The sequence below is a fragment of the Saccostrea cucullata genome, unplaced genomic scaffold (genome assembly GCF_032062105.1).
Source record: "Saccostrea cucullata isolate Sc308-1 unplaced genomic scaffold, CSIRO_AGI_Scuc_v1 ctg139, whole genome shotgun sequence".
NCBI lineage: Eukaryota > Metazoa > Mollusca > Bivalvia > Ostreida > Ostreidae > Saccostrea > Saccostrea cuccullata.
In genome coordinates this window covers 239,589-265,538 of record NW_026927936.1, presented here as the reverse complement: position 1 = coordinate 265,538, position 25,950 = coordinate 239,589, and the positions used below count along the sequence as shown (strand labels likewise).

At 33.7% G+C, this 25,950-nt stretch overlaps 1 protein-coding gene across 1 annotated transcript; it reads left to right on the top strand.

The window, feature by feature from the left end:
* Window positions 1–25,290, top strand: LOC134275921 (uncharacterized protein DDB_G0284459-like). The gene is made up of 13 exons (XM_062758197.1): window positions 1–211; window positions 2,335–2,415; window positions 10,613–10,769; window positions 14,513–14,809; window positions 15,402–15,477; window positions 15,632–15,733; window positions 16,924–17,134; window positions 18,358–18,450; window positions 19,885–19,907; window positions 20,467–20,510; window positions 20,718–22,272; window positions 22,498–22,658; window positions 25,057–25,290. The coding sequence occupies exons 1-13, from the start codon at window positions 75–77 to the stop codon at window positions 25,288–25,290; spliced, it is 3,171 nt and encodes a 1,056-aa protein (XP_062614181.1). The 5' UTR covers window positions 1–74.
* The last annotated feature ends 660 nt before the right edge of the window (window positions 25,291–25,950 follow it).

Sequence of the window (25,950 nt, the reverse complement as noted above, 5' to 3'; positions counted from 1 at the left end):
TCTTGTAAACAGAAATTTATTAAGATGGTGCAAATGAGATGAGGAAGTAACTCGTTAGAATTAGAACTCATGGTATGGCTGCTATCCGTCAACTGGTAGGCATAGACAAAGACCAAGAGCTACTCGAAGCAGCCAGACATGGAAAATGCGAGGTCATCGAGAAACTCCTGAAAAAATCAACAAGTGGGAGTAGCCTTCTGACCAATCTAAGGTTGGTTAGTTGTACATAACAGGAACACATTGCGTAATATCTTACACTACAAGGGTGTCATCTATGTAACATTATGTCTTGACGCTTTCTGAAACATGCATTAAAACAAAGTGCCGATTTTGTCGATGCGGTAGCTCTTGTATGAATCATTAGATGCTTTTTAAATGCAGTAGGATTTAGCCTTATTTTAAGCCTAGTATAACTTTTTTTAATTCTAAGTCCACCCATCAAATTTATACTCGAAAAATTGGAGAGTTTCAAGCCCTTTAATTTGATATATTCTACAGCATAAACTTGATAAACTACCTGTTACTTTGTAACTTGTCATTTATATTGAGAAATGACAGGCCCACATCATTGGCAAAGGAGTTGGGGTGGGATGGCGGAATCCTGTGCAATGTATTGCTTTGCTATTATATTATATTTTACAGAGTTCTTGAAATCTTTTCTCTTCTGTCAGTCATTTGGACTGACTGCCAAAGAAAGTTTGTCAGTCCAGACAGCTTTCCATCAGTCCAAAAAAAAAATTCAATAAAAAGATGAAAACTGTAATTGAATTTTATTATCAATATATTTTGCACACTGCATCATATACACACTGCAAACTTCATGCCGATTTGTAGCTGCAGAACTGTAGCTCTCCGAAAAATTATATATTGATAGACCAGAGAGCTACAGTGCCACCCATTGAAAAAACTGTATATTTATTGCGCACAAAAAAGTGCACTGTTTCTTGATTTATTTCTCAGTGTTCTTAAAAACTGTCATCTCAAAATATTACTAACCATGTGTTCCTAACATAATTTTTCACTGTTTCCACAACAAAACATTCCTTATAATTGTTTTTAATAGCCCTCCTGGCCTTGAAATTGAGATCATCGAAAATTTTGCCTATTTATACTGCCATTTTGGTTTGCAAGATAATTCTGTCCAACGCGCTTCGTACAGATGTATACTACGAAAGTAATTGATAAAGAAGTAAGAACTTTATTCAAATCTAGCTTTTTTGCAATTGAGGTAAGAATTTGGAAGATTTAATCCAGAACCGAGTGCACTTTTTTGTGCGCAATAAATATACAGTTTTTTCAATGGGTGGACTGTAGCTCTCCGGTCTATCAATATATATTTTTTCGGAGAGCTACAGTTCTGCAGCTAGCCGATTTGATCATCGTATAACAATTTTTGTTGAATTCTCATGGGGGTCGATTTACTTCATAAGTTTTTAATGTAGTTCGATTTTCTCACCTGGCTTACCCTACCTGGGTAGTGCCATCGACAAACTTGTTTTAACAGTTAATCAATCATAGTTTGGTACTTGCATTCATCGAAGAAGCCATTACGATATACTAGTACTGAAAAGCATTTAACAGATTATGATCGGTCGGTTATAGGGAATTTGTACGAAATTTAGTCGGATTTTTGCAAGTTGCTCTCAATATTTACCGGTCATTTGGACTGAGACAGAACGTAAAGTTATCGGTCCTTGGTTGTTTTTATCGGTCTTGCCAACAGGACCGAAAGATTTCAAGAACTCTGATTTTAATTCAGATGCTCTGCCCCTCCCTTCCAACCCCCTGCACATTTTTCTTAAAGTAGAGCAGTGGTATAGGTAAATAAAGGTTCCTACCTGCTGGCCTGTCTCTGAAATTAAACGAAACAAAGAAACTGGGATGGTCAACTAGAGATTGAGGTACAAAGCCTGGCACCTATTGTTAAAAGTGTATATTTATTGCACACAAAAATCTGTCGTTTCTTGATTTATTACTCCATATATATAGTGGAGGAACCCTGTAGTTCAAGAAAAACTAAATGCTAAAATCATAATATCAGTTATTTGAATATTTCATTCAATGAGAACATTAGTTACTTTTTATGACATAATTCAGAGATGCATGGGTGAAAAGCCTGTAACTTTTGTCAGTTATGCAGTCAATATTGGTCCAGTTCATGTTTCAGATGTACTTTGTACATAAATTATAAAAATGACACGATTTCTTTCAAAGGCTCTATATTCACTTTCTCTTATTGTTTTTTTTTAAAATAATTTGAGCACATTGATACCAGGTACCAATTATGTACATATATATATCAAAGCATTAATACTTTGGGTTTTCTCTTTGCAGTAGTTTCTTAAAAGTTAACATAAACTGTGTGGACAGAGAGAAAGACACACCTCTTCATCTTGCTGCACTCAACGATCATGTGTAAGTAGGCAGATGCATTTACCACTAGCTCTGTAGTGAAACTGATGAACTAGTATACTGAATAAGAATAAAAAGCACTGATTCTTTAATTCCCATGTACAATTCTGTTCCTGTAATTGATGTTTTTTGATAACCCTATAATGATATGGGGTGTACATGTACCATGCAAGTCGTATTTTCTGAACTGAGAAAGATATGATTATCTCTTTGTGTTGTTGAATAAAAATTCCAGAGTTGCATTCAGTTTGAACCAGCTTCACTATTGTACTTTGATACATGTATATCCATGGATTTATCTAGCTATTTTGTTTTACTACCGTTTAATATGTAAAGGGGAAAAATGAGAGCCACAGACTCGATCTGAGTGCCAGAGGCGCGAGTATCCATGATGCCCCCCGGAAAATTTTTAAATAAATGGAGCAAAATCCTTTATTCTTAGAGCTTCTGAGGGTCATTTGTAGACCTTAACAAAGACCACAAAAACTTCACTTTTTAGGCAAAATACTAAACAGCACACACACAAAAAAAAATTAAACCAGGTCAGGACTTTATTTAATTTTTTCTCTCAATATCTATCACAAAACAATTCTGTTTTTCATGTTTCACTACTAACATTGTTTTTGTTGTTACTCCATTCTTCAGATTCATAGTGATATAAGCTCCATCTTACTCATCTACACTTTTCTTAACTCTGCAATCCCACGCGTATCTTTCGACATCATCTCCATGGACTTGGCACATGTTTACCGATCAATATCAAATAAAAGCTTGAATAATATATTCTTTCTTTTAAAAGCGTTTGAATGACTAGGATGGTAAATTTGCTGTAAAACTTCAATCGGACAAAAACGGAAAATTTCAGAACGATGTTTTAAATATTCCATTTAATCAGAGAATTTTCTATCTGAAAAAGGGGAATTTTTGCACCTTTTTCAAGAGGGGAAAGTACCGTTTACCGGTAGTAAAAACAGCCTTGATAAATCCCTGATATCTCTTCACCAATAACAATTTTATACCATTATACACATAAATTTGCTTAATCCATGATTACTTAAATCTGTGAATCTTTATTTAGTTGGTAAACGATTGAAAGTTTTTCCTTACCACTCCAAAATTATGGACAAGGTTAAAGTTTTTGCAGGCAGACAGACAGCTAGACAGACGGATAGGAAGAAAACTGTACACCCCTGAATCTTCAGTTATGGGTGCATAAAAATAACAGCTACCAGTACTAGGGCTGTATCAATATATCGATACGTATCGATATTCAAGAAAAATATCGTATCGAAAAATAACTTCCAATACGTATTGGACAGACAGTTTTTCTTCTAATTCTGTTAAAAAGATGGGATATTCAATCACCAAAGATTATATTTTACTTTTTTGAGTTAAAACTGTTCAATAATGATATAATTTGTAAGAAAATAGCACAGTTTTTATAATTATTACAAAGTACAAAGAGAAAATTATTTGAACATGTTGCTTTTACTGTCATCAAAATTTTAGTTTGAAGTGTTATTTGTAAAGACAATGAGACAAAAACTTTAAAACGGTTAATAAAACACTTAATTGTTATGAAATTTATGCATTAAAATGATCTAGAAGCCCTTTCTTATGGACTTGTCTTAGAATCCAATATATCGCATATCGCTTTAAAAAATGTTGTATCGTATCAAAAATTTTGGCTCAAAACACAGCCCTAACCAGTACATACATGTAAGGTTACATTTCCATTTTTATGCCCCCTTAATCAAAGATTCGGTGATATAATGATGTAGTTTTGCCCTGTCCATGTGTCTGTTTGTCTGCAAAAACTTTAACCTTGCCCGTAACTCTTGAGTGGTTGGAGTAATGGCATTTATATTTCACAGGTATATTACTTGTGACAAGAACTTTCTTTGGGTAGTACACCTGTACCAAATTTGACATATTGATTTTGGAGTTTGACCCACTTTTACAAAAAAATACCACACTTTAACCTTGGCCATAACTTTTGTACAGTTGGAGCTAGGGATTTCATACTTCACATTTATATTCATTGTGACAAGACCTTTCAATGGGTAAAAATATTTTTGACCTTTTGACCATGACCTTATACTTAGACTTGCTTTTAAAAAACTTTAACTTTGGCCATATCTTTTGAACAGTTAGCATTAGGGGTTTTACATTTCACAGGTGTATTCTTTGATAATACCTTCCTTTGGATGCCAACAATTTTAACCATTTGACCTTTGGAGTTCGACTTGCATTGGAGAAACTTCAACCCCCCACAAATAGCTACTATAACTTAAAGCCTTTAAGGGCATCAGTGTTTCACAAACACATCTTGTTACTATTGCTACACATGTGCTTTTGACAGGGCATTCATGTTCTATGTACATTTTTCTTGTAAAGAAAACAACAACATAATTAAGGAAAACATTTCTGTGCAAAAGTAAGGAAGATCTTTAAGATTTAATGGGTAATACTGTTCAAAATTTGACATTATTTGCTGAGTTTATCTGCTTGTCCAGTTTGTAATTGATAAATCTTTAAAAAAGAAAAAGGTCTAAAAACTAAATAATACACCCTGTAAATTCCTGTTTTTCTTGGTATGTCTCAATCAAGATATTTTGCTTACAATATTACAGGATTAAAACACTCTTAACTGATCTTTATCAACTTTATTTTGGAAAAAAAATTCTTTCACTGAAAGTGGAAGGATGTTACATAAAGTTTTCCCATATTAACACAAAAAGGTAGTATGATGATGTTTTAGTTAACAGGTTAAGAAAGTTGTTACAGATAAATTTGATTTTTATTGGTGCATCTTAATTGTCCGTTCCATTAACATCTTTTAAAATTATGTTTTTACTCTGAAATCACAATTTTCATGGGGGCTTACTTTTTGTTTTTTTTTTGATATATGAAAAGGTCCACTAATTCATGTCCAACATTATGAACATGAAAAGTATTACTGTAAAACACTTTTTATTCGCGAGAACTTTATTTTCGCGTAATTACGTGAGACAGTGTGCTCGCGAAAATTAAATTCTCGCGTATAATAGTATTCCTTAAGATTATATAGAGCAATAACCAGAATTCGTGAACATTTTGTCTCGCTTATCAAGAGTCAATGACTAGTTGACTACCTTGCGAAAATAAGGTGTCGCGAAAATTTAGTGATCTACAGTATGTCAAATAATTGACTACTCATCAATTCTTTATCCACAAATTTAAATCCCCACAAACAAAGAAAAATTGAATTGGCCCCCTGCCCCCCAAATTATTCCATAATTCAAACAAGGTCTGTTACATACATTCTATGGACTTACAAGTGCTCTTGACACATTCTGCAGCTAGATTTTCCAATGAAAAGGTAGAGCCGATTGAATTAAAAATAAATGTTATGTGTATTGATTAATATAATAGGGAAGAATTTATGAATAAGTGTAGGGTGAATGCAGATCTATGATAAGACAGTATGTGCTGCTCTAGGAAATATAATTAAAAAAGCACTTCTCCTAATTCGGAATCATTCTGTAGTAAATTACCTTAAAAGGAAAAAAAATATAGCAACATGATAATGGACATGGAAATTGAATGGTAGAATTTTTGTTTGTAGACTAGTTTTTCAGAGCTAGCTGTTATTTCTTTTTTAGCAAATATAGAGTGAATGGTATCTAAACGTAATTATATAAGTGAAAACGTGTATCTTTAACTCTTTGCAACTTACTGAACTGTTATGCAGCATACACTTAATGTTCACATCATAGAAATAAAAATTTACCATTTCCCCGCAATTGCCAAAATAATAAAAAAAATCAATTTATTAAAAATTCAATACTGTTTTCTAAATATGCATTTAAATTTTGATATATACAAAAAAAACCTCGTATTGGAGCACAGAAACTTTACAACTGATTCACAATGTTAATAAATTACTGGTAAAGACCGACTGATCTCCTGGACGTTGGGTTGATTGATGGTATGTTGTTTTATGTCCCATCCCAGAATTTTTCACTCATATTTAGATGACACCTTAAACCAGTGAGGGGCTTCAAATTATACTTGGCATTCATGATGCACCTGGGCCATTAAGTGAGGGTTTTTAATTTTGCCAACACCTACTGTGACACAGGGCCTCGGTTTTTCCGATCCCATCCAAAGGACCCTCTATTTTCACTTTAAGTGCTGAGTGTTTGGCAAAGGAACTCGGTCTAGCTGCTAGTTTCCTTTAATAAGTGTGACTTCACAGTCATCTCTATTAAAGATTTTCAGAGCAATTTGAAAAATAAATATTTTATTTTAAATGAAACAGGGCATACTGCTTAATGGCAATACATGTATGAGTTAAAATTGACAAGTTGGTTTTTCTTGTAGCATCACAGGCACATCAAGTCAATCACATAATGAAAATTAATTTGCTCTATAAGCATCAGTTCCTGATATTAGTGTGCTCGCATGCTATTAGTATGAATGAATTGAAATAATTTTATTTTTCTAAATCTTGGGCCACTAGTACATTTTTCAGCCAGACAAGTCAGTTTGAATTCGCACATGAAGAGCAATGGATCTGAAAGTTAATATATTCCTATAATGTATACCGGTGTAGCATGATATTTTGATACCGCGATATATTGAACCCGGGTTCAAAATATCGCGTAATATTTTGAACCCGGGTTCACTTTTTAGCTCACCTGAGCCGAAGGCTCAAGTGAGCTTTTCTGATCACATTTTGTCCGTCGTCCGTCCGTCCGTCCGTCTGTCCGTCTGTCTGTCTGTCCGTCTGTAAACTTTTCACATTTTCGACTTCTTCTCAAGAACCACTGGGCCAATTTTGACCAAACTTGGTACAAAGCATCCTTGGGTAAAGGGGAATTTAAATTGTTAAAATGAAGGGACATATCCCCTCGCAAGGGGAGATAATCAAGAAAAGACAAAAATAGGGTGGGGTCATTAAAAAATCTTCTTCTCAAGAACCACTGGGCCAGTAAAGCTGAAACTTATGTGGAAGCATCCTGGGGTAGTGTAGATGCTAAATTGTTCAAATCATGAACCCCGGGGGAAGGGCGGGGCCACAATGGGGAATCAAAGTTTTACATAGAAATATATAGGAAAAATCTTTGAAAATCTTCTTCTCAAGAACCACTGGGCCAGAAAAGCTGAAACTTATGTGGAAGCATCCTGGTATAATGTAGATTCTAAATTGTTCAAATCATGACCCCCGGGGGAAGGGCGGGGCCACAATGGGGAATCACAGTTTTACATAGAAATATATAGGAAAAATCTTTGAAAATCTTCTTCTCAAGAACCACTGGGCCAGAAAAGCTGAAACTTATGTGGAAGCATCCTGGTATAATGTAGATTCTAAATTGTTCAAATCATGACCCCCGGGGGATGGGTGGAGCCACAATGGGGAATCAAAGTTTTATAAAGAAATATATAGGAAAAATCTTTGAAAATCTTCTTCTCAAGAACCATTGGGCCAGAAAAGCTGAAACTTATGTGGAAGCATCCTGGTATAATGTAGATTCTAAATTGTTCAATTAATGACCCACGGGGGATGGGTGGTGCCACAATGGGGAATCAAAGTTTTATATAGAAATATATAGGAAAAATCTTTGAAATTTTTCCTCTTAAGAATCACTGGGCCAGAAAAGCTGAAACTTATGTGGAAGCATCCTGGTATAATGTAGATTCTAAATTGTTCAAATCATGACCCCCAGGGAAAGGGCGGGGCCACAATGGGGTATCAAATTTTTACATAGAAATATATAGGAAAAATCTTTGAAAATCTTCTCGAGAACCACTGGGCCAGAAAAGCTGAAACTTATGTGGAAGCATCCTGGTATAATGTAGATTCTAAATTGTTCAATTAATGACCCACGGGGGATGGGTGGTGCCACAATGGGGAATCAAAGTTTTATATAGAAATATATAGGAAAAATCTTTGAAATTTTTCCTCTTAAGAATCACTGGGCCAGAAAAAGTGAAGCTTATGTGGAAGCATTCTGGGGTAGTGTAAATTCTAAATTGTAGGAATCATGACCCCCGGGGGAAGGGCGGGGCCATTATAGGGAATCAAAGTTTTACATAGAAATATATAGGAAAAATCTTTGAAAATCTTCTTCTCGGGAACCACTGGGCCAAAAAGCTGAAACATATGTGCCCATGGAAGGATCATGTGGGTGTGTAGATTTCAAAATGTCTAAATTATGATCAGTGGGGTAGGGTGGGGATGCATTATGTATAACAAGGGTGAAATCTGGTAAAGAACAGATTGGTCAAAGCTTCTCAGGTGAGCGATGTGGCCCATGGGCCTCTTGTTCGCTGCGATATATTGAACCCCCTTATAAAATATTGAACCCCTACCTTTTTCATTTGAGAGATAGGGGGTACAAAATATTATGGCCGTAAAATATTGAGTCCCCCTGCCCATTTAATTTTACAGGGAGGGGGGTTCAAAATATTATGGCCATAAAATATCGAGTCACCCGCCCTTTTAATTTATAAGGGAGGGGGTTCAAAATATTATGGCCATAAAATATTGAGTCCCCCGCCCTTTTAATTTATAAGGGAGGGGGTTCAAAATATTATGGCCATAAAATATTGAGTCCCCCTGCCCATTTAATTTTACAGGGAGGGGGTTCAAAATATTATGGCCATAAAATACTGAGTCCCCTACCAATTTAAATTTACAGGGAGGGGGGTTCAAAATATTATGTCCATAAAATATTGAGTCCCCTGTCTTTTTAATTTAAGAGGGAGGTGGTTCAAAATATTATGGTCATAATATTTTGAACCCCCCTCCCTGTAAATTTAAATGAGTAGGGGACTCGATATTTTATGGCCATAATATTTTGAACCCCCTCCCTCTTAAATTTATAGGAGGGGAGGGGAGGGGAGGGAGGGTCAATATTTTATGGCCATAATATTTTGAACCCCCCTCCCTGTAAATTTAAATGGGTTGGGAACTCGATATTTTATGGCCATAATATTTTGAACCCCCTAACCTCTGAAATTAAAAGGGCAGGGGGACTCAATATTTTATGGCCATAATATTTTGAACCCCGGGTTCAATATTTTATAGGGGGTTCAATATTTCGCAGCGATATTTTGAACCCGGGTTCAAAATATCGCGGGGTTCAATATATTATATGACACCGGTACATAACCAAAAATTTGGCCAGCGTAAAGCCATTTATTATATTTGTAGTGCAAAATATTACTGCCTTAACAATTCAATTCCGCACACCTGCCTATAGGGAAAGTCCTAAAACTTCCTGTGCATGCTGTGCAATTTAATGCACTTATAGGGAATTATTTACAAAAAAATGACAGTTTAGCTTGAAGTTCTGTTATTTACAACTAAGATAGGAGCTTCTATAAATTTGTTTTGTTTCTAATATTAGGCCAGTTTTTGGTTTGCATGGTGTGAAAAGACCTAACGTCTCGCAGACTGATGAAATATTAAAGCTTCAGGATGAATTTGATGACATTAAGTCTGACATTTACGATCGGTTAAGGAAGTCGTAAGCTGGTACAACAGTCTATTGATACCATATTTGTGCACTTTAAAGATAAGCATGAAATAAATATCTTCTAGGCACAGAGTTTTTAGTGTATGTTTTTTACCCACGCAAGTTTTGATGACATTTTCTTTTTTGGGTTTGTTTTGTAAGATTCTGTATGGAGGATAAGCGTTCACTTTCATTCACAGTGTAAATTGACCATCCTCTGATAAGAGTCCTTAAGTCTTTCCTTATTGGATTTTTTGTGGAAAGCAATTAGGGATGCTGTTTGTTAAAGAAAATCAATTTGGTTTGGCCAAGATGCTATGTACCTTCTCTTTCTACTTGTTCAGCAAATTCTGACTTCAATCAGGGATTGTGTCTGAAGTAAATTAGAGATTTAAGCAGAGTGGAAAGTATACATGTATGTCAGACAGAGAAAAAACTGATTTCTCTCTGAAACATGATTATAGTCTTAATTGTATTTTTTATGAGAGAGAGAGAGAGAGAGAGCACTGTATTGGAAACCAAACTTTTATTATTGATATTGCTATTTGATCCAGAAAAAAGTTTGTTAAAATCATTCCACAGAACTGCATTGTATGTAATTAAACAACATGATAAAAGGGAAAACATATATTTAATTTATTAAGTTAAAAAATGCTACTCTATTCCATGAGGATATACTTTTAATTTTTCCACAGAGGTGCTGTTGAGATACTGCTAAGAGAGAATGCCTCAGTAAATGTTGTAGACAACCGTGGATGTAACCCCCTCCACTTAGCAGCGTGGAAAGGCAATGTGGAAATCTGTAAAATACTGCTAACAAATCCTCACTCACAAGTCCAAGTCAACCTACAGGTAAACAAAACACAAAATTCAAGTTTAATTAAGTTCACTCTTACTGTAAGTTATAATTGGTTAGACTTTGAAGATTTATGTTCATAACTTCATAAGCATATAGAGTCAGTTAAAAGGAAATAATGCTAACATATTACATATTCTTTTGTCTGACAATCCAACTCCAGTTCTTGAAGACATGCTTCCTACTCCAGGCACCTGATGCAGAGAGGGTGTAACCCCCCCCCCCCCCCAAAAAAAAATCCATTTGTCAGGTGCCTGTGGTAATTTTCAAGTCTTTGTCAGCTATTACAGAGCTCCAGATAATTTTTTACCCCAAAGTGTATTGATTTTCAAATCAATGCAGATTTTGATTTTCAGCAAAATGATTGAGGAGTATTTTGTTTACATGTATAAATGTTTTGACCTTTATTTTGATTTTGAGCTTGTAATCGAAATATAAGTGATTTTGAAGAGGGAAAAAACTACAAAGGTCAGTTCCTGCAATTATTTAAATAAATTTTGAAAATACCAACAAGACTTTTTGCTAAAATTGGGAAGCATTCTTTTTTGACAAGGAAGATTATACAGTAGGTCAAGGTACCATAGAGTCAGAAACACAGAAAACTTCCTCCATTTAAGATGATATCGTATCAAGAGTAATTAAACTTAGAGAAAAGACTCTTCGTTAATGTGGCAAGTTGAGAGAAGTGTAAAATTGGCAATGAACCCATAATAAAAAGTTATGCCTAGTGCATAGTCTTTCTGTTTATAGAATTTCAAATTGATTTAAATGTAAATCTCTTGATTCTTCCTCCTGAAATAGAGATCGTCGTCGGCTTTACTAGAATATTCCTGGTCACTAAAAGGCTTTTAAATCTGTACTTTGTTTGGAGAAAAATCAAACACTGAGTTAACCTTAATTCTTATCATTAAGTAAGTCGTACTTGTATTCTTCAACCTGTTGTATGCAGTACTTTCGTGGTGTAATGCTTATCTACGATTGCTAATGCGTAATTGTATGCTCTATTTTAATTTTCAATACGTATTTTGTAAAATTCAATGCATAATTCTGCTAATACGCACCTTATCTGGAGCTCTGTATTATAAATGTCAAAATAAATTGTCAAGAAACATGTACAAAAACTAGGAGACTTATTGTTCACAGAACAATAAGAGGTCTTTCCACCTTTTTAAATTTTTTTATAATTTTATATTTCACTCTCTAATTTAATTTTAAGGGAAATGGCTTAAAAAAAGAAAATGAAAATTTAATTTTTTTTTTTTGGAATGACCTTGACCTTTGACCTTGATCAGATCTTCAAGGTCAAAGGTCAAGGGTCACAATGCAATTGACCCCATGCCTCTACGACTTTTAGTTTTATAGTTATAAGTTCAAATATTAAGTGCAATGAAGTTAAAGGGCAATAACTCATATAAGGGGTCATTCGATCCTTTAGTACTTATACAATGAAGGTGTGCTAAAAGACCCTTAAGACATTAGTGAAGGTTTCATGCCTCTACAGTCTACGGTTTTGAAGCAGTAGCGATAACAATGTTTTTCACATAAGGGGCAATAACTTTTGAAAGGGTCAATCTTGGGAAACAAGAATGAAATCTTTAAAATAGATTTCAGAGTACATATTAATGATGCAAAGACTGATTGCATATGTTAAAAGACAAAAGATATATAAAAAGAGCTTAATTTCTTATTTGTTTAATGACCTTGACCTTTGACCTTGACAAAATATTCAAGGTCAAAGGACAAGGGTCACAATGCAATTAACCCCATGCTTCTACCATTTACAGTTTTCAAGATACAAGGTTTAATAGTAAGTATAAAGAAGTTAAAGGGCAATAACTCATATAAGGGGTCATCAGAATCTTTTGCACTTATATTATGAAGTTAGGTCTAAAGACCCTTAAGACATTAGTGAAGGTTTGGTGTCCCTAGGGTGTACAGTTTCGGAGGAGTAGCGATAACAAGGTTTTTCGCACAAGGGGCAATAACTTTTAAAAGGTTTAATCTTAGGGGACAAGAATGAAATCTTTGAAACAGTTTTAAGAGTACATATTAATGATCATAGACATTAAGTATATGTCAAAAGACAAAAGAGATATAAAAAGAGCTAATTTTCTCATTTTTGGAATGACCTTGACCTTTGACCTTTACATGAATTTTAAGGTCAAAGGTCAATGAATCTTATGCAGTTGGTCCCATGTCTCTACGACTTCTTGTTTTGAAATTTTTTAATTATTTGTAAAATTCAAAAAGTTTCAGGGGCAATAACTCATTGAAGGGGTCACCGAATTCTTTCGCAATGAATAGATTGAAGAGTCCCCTTAATTAGTCGAAGACATTGGTGAAGGTTTCATACCTCTGCGGTTTATGGTTTCGGAGGAGTAGCGATAACAAGCATTTCTTGCAAAAGGGGCAATAACTTCGAAAGCGGTCAAGGTTCATTTACGCAGGATCAACTGCAAACATCTTTTACGGAGTACATTCCTATGAACTATAAATCTTTTCGATATATCTTCAAACAAAAAAACATGCGGCGGAAAAATAATAAAAAAAAAGAATAATAACTAGGAGACTTATTGTTCAAAGAACAATAAGAGGTCTTTCCACCTTCTTTGAATTTTTGTTTTATATCTGACTACTTAGAATTAAATTCCATGAATAAGAAAACAAAATTGTCTTAAAAGGATAAATTTTAAAAAATTAAAATAAAAAAAAAATGAAATGACCTTGACCTTTGTCCTTGAAAAAATCTTCAAGGTCAAAGGTCAAGGGTCACAATGCAATTAATTCCATGCCTCTACGACTTATACTTTTCAAGTTATAAGGTTTAATGGTAAGTACAAAGACGTTAAAGGGCAATAACTCATAAGGGGTCATCAGATCCTTTCGCACTTATACAGTGAAGTTAGGCCTGAAGACCCTTAAGACATTAGTGAAGATTTGATGTCTCTACGGTCTATGGTTTCCGAGGAGTAGCGATAACAAGGTTTTTCGCACAAGGGGCAATAACTTTTAAAAGGGTCAATCTTAGGGTACAAGAATAAAATCTTTGAAAGAGTATTAAGAGTGCATATCACAGACAGAAGATAGATTGTATATGTTTAAGGATGTAAGAGCTATTAAAAGAAATTTATTCCTCATATTTGGAATGACCTTGACCTTTGACCTTGAAATGAATTTGAAGGTCAAAGGTCAATAAAACTTATGCAGTTGGTTTCATGTCTCTACGACTTCTCGTTTTGAAAATTTTTATTTTTTTATAAAATTTATAAACTTTCAGGGGCAGTTACTCATTGAAGGGGTCAAAGAAAACTTTTGCAATGAATAGATTGAAATGTCTCCTAAATTAGTTGAAGACGTTAGTGAAGGTTCTGCATCTCTACAATTTACGGTTTCGGAGGAGTAGCGATAACAAGCTTTACGGTGAAAGGGGCAATAACTGCATAAGGGGTCTAAGTTAAAACATGGGGGGTGATTTTTCGGAATAACTTTAAATATCCAGCATCATGAACTATAAAGTTTTTCGATAAGTCTTACGGTGTCAAAACATAAGGTGAGAAATAGAATAATAAAAAACATAAGCATTTCAAGAGGTCTTTCCACAGAAAGGTGGAAAGACCTAATAAACAGAAGAATATCAATAGGTCTTTCCACAGAAAGGTGGAAAGACCTAATAAACCCAGGCTGGTTTACATGATGTGCACCATATTAAAGTTTGAAAATAAATAATTTATAATTTCAGAACTGTGATGGAGAAACCCCACTCCACAGTGCAGCACAATATGGCTTCACTCCTACAGTCAGCATCCTTCTGGAACATCACTCAGATCCGACCATCCGTAACCTGAAGGATGAGTCACCTCTTGACCTCGCTGCTCGTTACGGTCGAGTGGAGGTGGTGCAGCTCCTGATAGACAAGTGTCCAGACCTGGTCCACAGTCCCACCTTCATCCACTCTCCACTCCATCTGGCTGTGGCATGTGGACACAGGCAGATAGTGGAGATCTTGTTGGACAAAGGCTTTAATATAAATACAAAGGTAAAAAGGCATGACAAAAAGGATATATAAGTTTTTTGCTGTCAGAAGTAGAGTCCAAGCTAGTAAATTAATAGAAGAGAAAATTTCTTGCTTAAACATTCTCTTAGGAAGCTAGCCAGAAATTCTCTTGTAACTTTAACAACAAAGGCCTGATAGTATAAAAATTTGTCAGTATAAATTGTTACTGTATACAGGGAAATTTTCGCCCACATTTAATTTTTGCCCCTTTCACCCTCTTTATGAATGGGCGATTTTAAAATGGGGCAAATTCAAAGAACACAGCTTAATTTCTTAAAGAGATGATTGGGCGATTTTAAAACGGCAAAACTGTTTGCAAGTGAAAAAGGTCAAAAACAACAAGAGCGAAAATAACCCTTTATACAGTATAATAAAAAAAGGATACAAATTTACTGATGTGTGAGCGATTTGCATTGTTTTCCATTTAAATATAAGTGTGAAAGAAGTTTTGAATTTTTCAGATATTTGCCACATATATTGAATAAATGCAACTATGCTGTTTAAAATGGCCGTCTAGAACTGTATTTTAAAAAAATAACATAATTGCATGTTGAATATTTTTCCTCTGTTGTAGACGGAGGATGGCACTGCCTTACACCTAGCCGCCCTGTATTGTAAGCCGGACATAGTCAGAATACTGCTGGATAGAGGTATGTTGCTGAGACTGCATAGAAAATTTGAAAAGAATGCATTTAAAACTGAAAGTGATTATTCAAAACCAAAAGCAATCCCAGAGTGTGGTGTTGATTTTATAGAAACAGAATTTTTGTGCAGCACTTTTGATTATCCTTCATCTTTTTGTAGGTATAGACTGTACTGAGAGAGATAAGGATGGGAAGACAGTGTTGGAAATTCTTCAAGAACAAAATAATCAAGCTTCTTTGGAAATTCTATCCTTAATTACAGGTAAACCATTTTTGTAGGTTTTACAAACCATGTAAAAATTTTGAAATCTTACAGAAGCCTATAGTGATGTCCCAATCGATTGCTGGCACAATCCAAGTGCTCGATTACAAAATTTTTATTCTGATTAATTGGGTTATTCTCTTTTTTACTAGCGTAATGGTTTTTAAGCCGAATATTCCAGCCGCGACTTATCTATTAAGTTATTTGTGTATCGTAATGGCGCAGACGAATAGACGAATAATAGCATACATTCTCGGGTATGGATGTACTTTGGATTCTACAAAATGAACAAAGAACCAGCTTGACTAGATAGAATGTTCTATCGTATGATATTGTCATACGGACTAGGGCTGCATGGTCCCGAGACTCAGATTATTCTAACTACAGCTGGACCACCACAGAAAGTAGTTATTCACCCATTTTTACCATTTAATAAACTAAGTTGATAGACTTTGTAAATGTCCGATAATAATTGATAATTAGTTAGTTACAGTAGCCCAATTATCGACTACGAAATTCTTACCGATTCCCATCACTATAGAAGCCTATCTATTGAAGATTTATGTTTTGGGGGATTAACACTGATGAAAGGGGCAGAGAATGTAAACCAAACATCTGTTGAGAGGAGGATAAACTAAAATTACTTATCATTCCTCATGACAACCCATCTCTGACTGCATGAAAAATACTATCATTGTCAACCAATGCTTCAAGGTCTTTTATAGGATAATAATCAATTCAAAATATTTACATTCGCTGTGTTTTTCTACTATGCCAACTGTGAAATTGATTTGAAAACTCATTTTCGTGTATACTCACGCGTAGAAATATACACGGAGAAACAAGCGTTAACATGACTTCGCAATAAGGCTACAGTGACGTTAGTAAAAGTATAACGATATACTAGCGCTTACGGCTAGCGTGCTTCATAAAATATGCCTACGTGACAAGTCTGTGTGATAATCAGTAAGGACTAGTACATGTATGCTATACGACCACTTTTGAAATAATTATTTTAATAGTGGTTGCAATAATGCTATACTATTTGGTCTTGCTTCATGCATTACTGCAATTGAATCAAGAAAAAAATATTAATAGACTTGTGACCATGTTTTCTTTTCTGATACTTATTATAACAAAATAGATTGGAAATGTGTAACTTCATGAAATATTTTATGCTCTTTTTGCAGATCATCTAAATAAGAATTCACAAGAAAGTCTTGAAGCTAAAGTTTATGAAACATTAGTGGATCACACCCCTAAACCTGTTCCCAAGCCACGCCCATCTGTAAGCAGTTCCCCAGAACCAGAGAGGAAAAGTCCCCCCATGCACAGAACTAGTGAAGCTTCAGTTCAGTATGCAAGAATAGACAAAAGTCAAACTGGAAAGGCCCCATCAAGGTTTGTGTGTAATAATGGCAGATCCATTTTAAGGAATCTACTTTTGAATTTTCTTGTAAATTGTACCATGCCTGTAGATATTTTAAAAATAGTTTTATTATCATTCAATCTTGAAAATATTAATTTCTATAATGTTATTGAAATAGAAAAAAAAATTATTTCAATAGTGGTGAGCCTATCCAAATAAATTCAAGGTGTCCACTATCCAATGTCAAAATATCAGTTGAGACTTGAAATATGAGATATGGCTTTAATATTAAATACAATTTTAATTCATTACTTCTTCCTGCTTTCAGAAATATCTTTTCTATTCAACTGTTAGTGATATTAAAAAGACTATAAATCTCTCAGTACTGTGGTCTTATTTCATAAAAGCTTCCTGAATGCACAGAATGTTTACAATCTGACAATCATTTTGTACTTTACTTTTTGTCACAACAGTATATTGAAAAAGGAGATTGATAAATTTCAAAGTTTTCAAATTTTATTTCAAAATAGCTAATTGAACAATAAAAAAAATGTAAAAAAAATATTTTTAAATGTGTTTCTATATTCAGTTATATAGAGTTACATGTATTGATTTAACACGGTGAAATTAGAATGTCCTTCGATTATTGTTTTTTGTTTGTGGCTTTCCTGAAGTCTAAATCCATTTACACCTTAGCAATCTGAAAATTAATTGATAAATTTTATTTGTAGATATTTTTTCTATTTTATGATTTTGTTATTTAGTATGATAAATGTACTTAATGTTAATATTAAATACAGAATGAATTTTGATAATAAGAAAGGTATTTACTTAATAATAACATATCCAAACAGCTAATGTTTTCTTAACATTAAAATCTAGTGTTAAAAATTCAATTATGAAGAGAGTTATACAACTTATTAATGTTAATATAACATATAATGTGATAAACAACTAAATAATAAACAATTCCATGCACTTCAATATTTAGATCCACATAGCCCAAAAATAAAAAAAAATAAAATAAATATATGATGAACATGATATTCTTAGAAATTTAATTTTTGTGGATTTTAAGGTCACACAGAAATTTTTATCCACAAAAGATATTACTTGTCAATGAGATCCACGAAATACAAACCTTTATTTTTTCCCTCAAACCACGAAAATGCACAGAGAACGAAAATGCTTTATATTACCATAGTGTTCATATGCACACAGAGATTAGTAATTATTCCAATTTCCATTCTTTCAGTGAGGATGAGAATGCCGTTTTCCAGAAGGACGCCCCACCTGTTCCTCCCCGACAGTCAACATTTGATGGGGGAGACACCTCACCTGTACATAGGTAAAACTAATTAAACAGATGACACATTATATTATTTTATACATACATATATATTATTGTAACAATAATTTGATTGAGTACCCGAAATGTAAAAGTGTAAATAAACATGAACAAATAAATTGAAGACTATAAAACATTGTAAACTCTTGTAGAAATAAACCCAGATGCACTGATAGGAGGCTTATCCGTAAATGTATTTCTGTTGTAATAATGATGAGCACGTTGTGCCCGACGAAATTTAATATAACAATTTTCAAATTCAACTTATTTATCAGATAAACACAAGAAATAAAATCATAAGTTGTTCACAGTGTTTTTGTTTAAAAAAATAATCTGCTTCGTAATTGTAATGTAACTCTTTGTCGTGTTTGACGACCCCCAGGATGTATAGGGTCAGGCTAGGTACAGTATCTGAACTTGAACTTGACCACCCCCCTGCTCCATGTGGATTTACACAGCTTAGCCGGGATTAGAGATTTATATAGTATTACGATAGACGGTAAGGCTAGTTTTATATAGAACAAAAAAAAAAATTAATGATTATATACTTTACATGTATATATATATTGGCATGTAATCAAACACACCCATATCGACAATCGCATGTGTAATATCATCGAATACTAAAATTGGTACTCGGTTACTCGGATGTATATTTTAAAATATTTCTAAGCTTATTTATTAATGCATTAAAATATCGGTTTTAAATGTAAAATGTTGATTGCACTTGTACATGCAGTAAATAGGGTTTCCTGAGCCTCTAAGTGACTGTTATTGCCTGTGACAGCGTTTATACAGTAATTACCGTGACCAACCACCTGCTACCTACATGGCTTTAACAGTCATTTACAGTCGTAGTAAACCCTAATTATTGTTTAGTGCAATGAGCATTATTTGTTTTCATTGAACATTGTTTAATGTCATTATGTTTAAATAAATTAGAAATTTTCAAAAATATACATCCGAGTAACTACCGATTTTACGTGCGATTGTTGATATGGATGCGTTTGATTACGTGCCAATTAATGCAAATGGTTGAATGCAAATGTATTATATACATATATTATTATATCCAGTACCTTGCACCAAACTACAACATATCACATTAAGTTGATGCAAAGTGTGGACCAACTTATTGTTTTCATTAAATCCTCTTTTTGTAGGACCATTATCACTTGGACGTCAAAAGAGAGAGCTTACATTACAATTCCAAAATATTATTTTTTAAAACAAAACCACTGTGAGCCATTTATGATTTTATTTCCCCCACCCCCTCCCGATAAATAAATTGGACTTTCCAAAAAAGACTGTGTTAAATTTTGTCGAGCACAAAGTGGTCATAATTGTTACAACACATTTACGTCCCCCAGGACCATGCGGTTTTATTTCAATGTTTTACAGTTACCAATTAACTTGTTCATATTTATTTCCATTTTTACCCACACAGTTACAACCAGGTAGGCTATATAGATAAGAATAGTGTAGTCTTATATGGCTGATTACTTCTCAAGAACAAAAAAGAAGTGATTGTGTACTGTATATCATATTTCATCCAAACACTGTATTAGAGAAGTATCTAGACTTGCAAAAATTGTTGATGCAAACACACATCACATACTGACATAGATTGATAGATGTTCAAAATGAACAGAAAACTGGATGATAAATATTGATAGTTAGATTAGGTTTATAGTGATCAATTTGTGAATAAAAAATGTCACAAATGAATAACTGAATCTGTGTAGGGTTCTTTTTAATAAACTTTCTGGTGCAACAAAGTGTATTCAGCTTTTAAAAATAGGTTTAAATATTTTTAGTTTAGAATCATGATAATCTTTGAAACATGTATTACATATTATTTCTTTGCATAAAAATAAGGATCATGTCTAGGAAGTATATGTATTCTTTGATTATTATAAATTTTCATTCTTCTGATTAGAGATGAAACTTAAGATGAAAGCATCCCTTAGTTCTATTTGTTGTGATTCAAAAGTAACATTGTTGTTGAATTTCTAGGTGGATATTTAGCAATGTCTGAATCCCCTATGCAGAGCCCAAAGGTCAGTATGTTGTACTTTCTTCTAGTGAAAAGTGAAAATCCTGACTTCAAACATAAATTTTGTTTTATTTTGAAGTTTACTTAAGCTGTTTTCAGACATAAATGCAGGCAATAATATAACTGAAGTCAAGTATAATAAATATGATAACTTGTATTATAACAGAAAACTAAAGAACTTTTCATTTTGATTCTGTTCATACAATTTCAGCCAAATCGACCAGTTAAACCTCTCAGAAAAAAGAAAGGTACAAGCCCTTTACCAAAAAGAAGCAATACATCTGAATCAAGTCCAGAAAAGCCAGAAAGTACTCCACCATATAGAACCAGGCTTGCCTCAGACAGTGAAATTCTAAAAACAGGAAGTGATTTAACTAAACCTTCCATTAAATCAAAAGATCATGACATCACTTCCTCTACAGCAGCTCCTGCACCATGTGATAATTTAAAAGATTCTAAAAAGGTTGAAAAGGTTGAAAAATTGAATGATGAAAAGGTAAAGAATTTGGAGGAAAACAAAGATAGAAAAGTTATTCAAACCAACTTAGATGTCAATTTAGATAACAGTGCTGCAGAAGAAAATGAACCAACAACAGAGTATGAAGTAATGTCCCAAGTAAAACAACCCAATACTCAAGAACAAACTGATGTAGATGTGCATACTAAATCTTCGTCCTTAGCCAGGATGGAGGTCATTGATACTTACCAAATAGCATCAGGCGTGACAAGGAAAAGTTCACTGGAGCGGAAAGATGTGATAGACACGTACCAGATTGCCTCCAGTGTTGTCGGTAAAGGAGAGTCATTGGACCGTAAAGATGTGATAGATACTTATCAATTTGCTGGAGAAATTGCTAAATTTAGGGACAAAGATAATCTGCCCCCTCCATGTCCTGCTGGGATACAAGAGGAAGGGTCAGAGGTCAGGGGGTCAAAGGCTGAAGGAGGCAACAAATCTGGTAAGGAATTGAGTTTAATTCAAGAAGAGGCAGGAACACAATATGAAAACAATGCCTCTGTTGTAACAGCCCGGGAAGGAAGTGAAAGTGAAAGAACAGTAGAAGAAGAAGGAATTCAGTATGAGAACAATGCTTCTGTGTCAACGGTGAGAGAATCTCAGGGTTTTACGCCAATGAGAGATTCCAAAGGATTCATACCAATGAGAGTTTCCAAAGGTTTTGAGACCAAAACAACAGGGGAGGTAACAAAGGAAGAAGATAATCCTTATGATGCCACTCTTTTCATGCAGACAGGGCCAAAATCTGAGAACATTCCAAGTGCTCAAAGTGAACCAAAAACAGACATTCCAAAGAATGAGAGTGAACCAAACAAAAAAGCTGAAGAGGAAAGGAAAGAAACCTCAGAGGCTGAATATATGAACAACTGTGATAGAAACTGTAACATTCCAAAGGATTCCATTGAACAGGATGTGATATATGAGGAACCAATAAGTCGTTCTAAACAAAAATTAGACATTCCAAAAAAGCCAACTGTTGGTGACAAACCTATAGACAAAAAATCCCCCGCTGGAACAAAAGTCTCCCCAAAGGGACCTAAACCCCCACTTGTCCCCAAACCCTCAATGAGGTCGGATAAACATGATAAACAAAAATTGGTTAGTGCTTCAAAGCAGGATAACTGTGATGTGCCAGTCTGTGATAATACAGGTGGGGAATATGTGACCATTAGTGAATCTGTGTTACATCAGGCAAAAGAAAAGTCCGAGAGGTTGTCTAATGGAGTTAGTGATGCTGCAGAGGGACAAGGTACTGCAGATTAATTATTTTAAAAAGTGTTTTATAAATGCATATGAAATATTGTTTATTATATTGTCAGATGAAAAAATACTGTAAATTCACTTATTTTAGTGGGGTCAGATTTTAGTCGTTTCTTATACCTAATTAAATTTTTTTTTTCTAATCTCAAACAGAAAAAAAAAATCAATGACAAATTTAATACATAATCAATTTATCTTTCTTTAATTTTTAAAGGTACCAAGCCACCAGGGTCTTTAGAATTGAGCAGGAAGAAGGAGGTAACAGGAATACCTTTGACCCCCACTGGTTATACCCAGCCCCCCACCCCCGACTTCCCTCCCCCTTCACCCCATACAGCTCTGGTGGGCATTGAGGAAAAAATGGCCATTATTGATGTAAGTGTTATGTCCAGGCTGATAATTATGACATCATTTGTTCATTGAGCTCATATATGTAGTAAGGTTGCTTCAATGTAATGTATAGAATTTACGATTGATTTTCACATTTACAAAGTTATTTCCCTTTGTAGAGTTAATTGGGGGTCAATGGGCATAATGCAGTTTTCATTCTATAATATTAATAACTTTATAGACCAGTGTTTTCCAAATTGACTCTGTATGAATAATCTGCATGTATGTGTACTTAAAAAATTCAGCTTCACATTTAAGGTTGTTGAGAGCTAATTCATGAAAACCTTAAAAAAGAAATCATTGTTATTGAGCGGATGTTTGTAGCTCTAATTTATGTTCAGTATCTTTTCTTTGATACCCTGTACTATGGCAATATAGGAATGGAATCCATAAGCTTTGGAATTACTTTACGCAATATGTACAAATGGACAAAGAGAGATAACTCTGAAGAATGTGAAAGTCAACCATATAGCTGTAGGCTTGTCTTTTCACACAGACTCCATAAGTTATACGAGGGATTGACAACTGCTCTATAAATTTGTGTACTTAAAAAATTCAGCTTCACATTTAAGGTTGTTGAGAGCTAATTCATGAAAACCTTAAAAAAGAAATCATTGTTATTGAGCGGATGTTTGTAGCTCTAATTTATGTTCAGTATCTTTTCTTTGATACCCTGTACTATGGCAATATAGGAATGGAATCCATAAGCTTTGGAATTACTTTACGCAATATGTACAAATGGACAAAGAGAGATAACTCTGAAGAATGTGAAAGTCAACCATATAGCTGTAGGCTTGTCTTTTCACACAGACTCCATAAGTTATACGAGGGATTGACAACTGCTCTATAAATTTAATAATGTCTAACTGTATGTCCATCAGTCTGTTTCATCAGCTTTGTTAAGCTGTAGTTTAAACATGTTTAAGATAGTCATTTTGAATATCACATGGCTTCACATCAGGATTAGTCAACTAAATGTAGTTAAAAACGATCATAAAATCATGATTTCATTTGATTACTGGTACACGTAGTGATTTCATACCTTGCTTCTAAGGTCTTTACATTTAGAACTGTGTTATTTTTGTACAATTTATTTTTAGCACTTATTCATTTATTAAAATGCACTATATATCTACCCTTAATAGCCAAGGAGATGGGTAAGGCCATCCATTAACTAAAGGCTACTAACACAATTGTACTGGTACTGACATATATTATGTGAACATGGCTTCTTATACATACTCTATGTAAATATGTATTACCTCCCCTAGCTTACACAACACTAAAAAAATTTATATTGCATATAATTGTACAAAACTATTATACAAAACTGTATCTTCACATTGAAATGTCTTTCAAATGATGTGAAAGAATTCTTGTTCTCTCACCCAGGATGGGGTTTAGTTGATTTGGAATGAGTGCATGGGGAACCATATTACACATTTATTGAATATAGTGTCATATAATAAGAAAAAATCAAAATTAAATTTTAATGCCCAAATTGGGTCATTTGGTGTTTTAATAAATCTATAATAATATCCAGATTGATAATTTCTTAGAATATATGCCATCATTTGTAAAAATGAATTATTTTAGAAGCAGTTATGCCAAAGAAAAAAAAAATACATAAAGGACATCTACATGTATATCAACTTGTTATCATACCAGCTGTTGTAATTTGACAGGCAACTGTGTAATGTAGGTTCAAATTCATATTGACACTAAACTCATTTATTGGATGTTAGAGTTATTGTCCTTTAGTAATTACTGTAATTAAAACTTGATGTGTGTATAATTTTGTGGTGATGAAAGTTTTCTTGGACGAAGGAATAACACTTTAGTTTTCTGATATATGAATTAAATTATAATTAAATCTTTTACTTAAATTGTTATTATGATGACATTATTTTTATATATTATGATATTAACATAAATAATTTTAGTACGAAGATGCTAACATCCTATTCATTAATAAGTGCATAATTTTCATATTAAAAAAAAAAGCCAATAAATTAAGTGATGGATTTGAGACACTAGTTGGTATGAATATTAGGTAGATAAAAGATAAGTGTTTTTTAGAGATAGATATGGATATAGGTTTCACAACAAAGTAAGGTATCAGAAAGTAATTTACATTTTGTGAACAGCTGACAGGTAAACTGACCATGTGTATTAAGGGACGTTCATGTTTTTTTTTTTCTCTTGTCAGTCTTAATGGTCACAAAGGCTTTTATAACATGTCTTCCCCTTTTGTCTTTATTTGCCTTTATGACCCACTTCCTGAGTGTTGATTAAGAAGTAAACTATTTCAAGAGGAGAGTTGTTGACGGCCCTTAATGTACCACTATGTTAAAATTAACACATACACATGTTAATATTGTAGAACAAGAGGTCTTCTAAAGACATGGAAACCATTACAGAGGCCAACATGTTGACTGAGAGTCAAGGTCACACTGCTGATACCGAGAATTCCACAGTCCCTGTTACCAAGGCAACAGAAGCTGTGGAACCAGTAGTAATGAGAAGGGCCTCTGCTAGAGGGAGTAACAGTAGCATGGATGACATCGTCACAGATGAAAAGCTGGGTCCATTTGCAGGTTTGTACCTTAGAGAGTAAATTATCTCTTTTTTTTGTTAATTGCATACATAAAATAACTTGTATGGAATGTCATTCCTTTTGGTTGGATTATACTTGTATATAGAGGTACTGTATTAGAATCAATTAACTGACGGTGAATTCAAAGTTTGTGACACATGACCACATTCAAGATGAAGGTGCAAACTGTGGAAATCTATTTTTCTGGGAAACCATTTTGATATAGAGTGATCTTTATTGTTTTTTCCTATAAATATTTATTTATTATAAACAAATATTTTCAAAATCCAACAATGAATAAATTTGTATGTTTTAGAAAACCTACCGTCATTCCTCGGCTATTCTTTTTTTTCTTTGCTTATAAACAGTATAGTCCTACGTCTGTTTTTTTTTTTTTTACCATTAACTCAGTAGTGAGCACAAGATGTCTTTGATTTTGTATATTTCTGTTTTATTATTTATTAAAAGGACCCAAAGGAATTTTTTAACAGGAATTTTGTATACATGTTAGCATTTTAAGCAAATACATAAAGCTAATATCTGCATAAATTAAGCCTAAGTATTTCATTAGCATCCATCTTTAGTTTAAAATTTTAATTATGCTGTAAAGGGAATCCTTTTAAATGAATTCCACAGAGTTTTTTTTTCTTTTGTGCTTGCTTTAAAATTGGTACTAGCCAT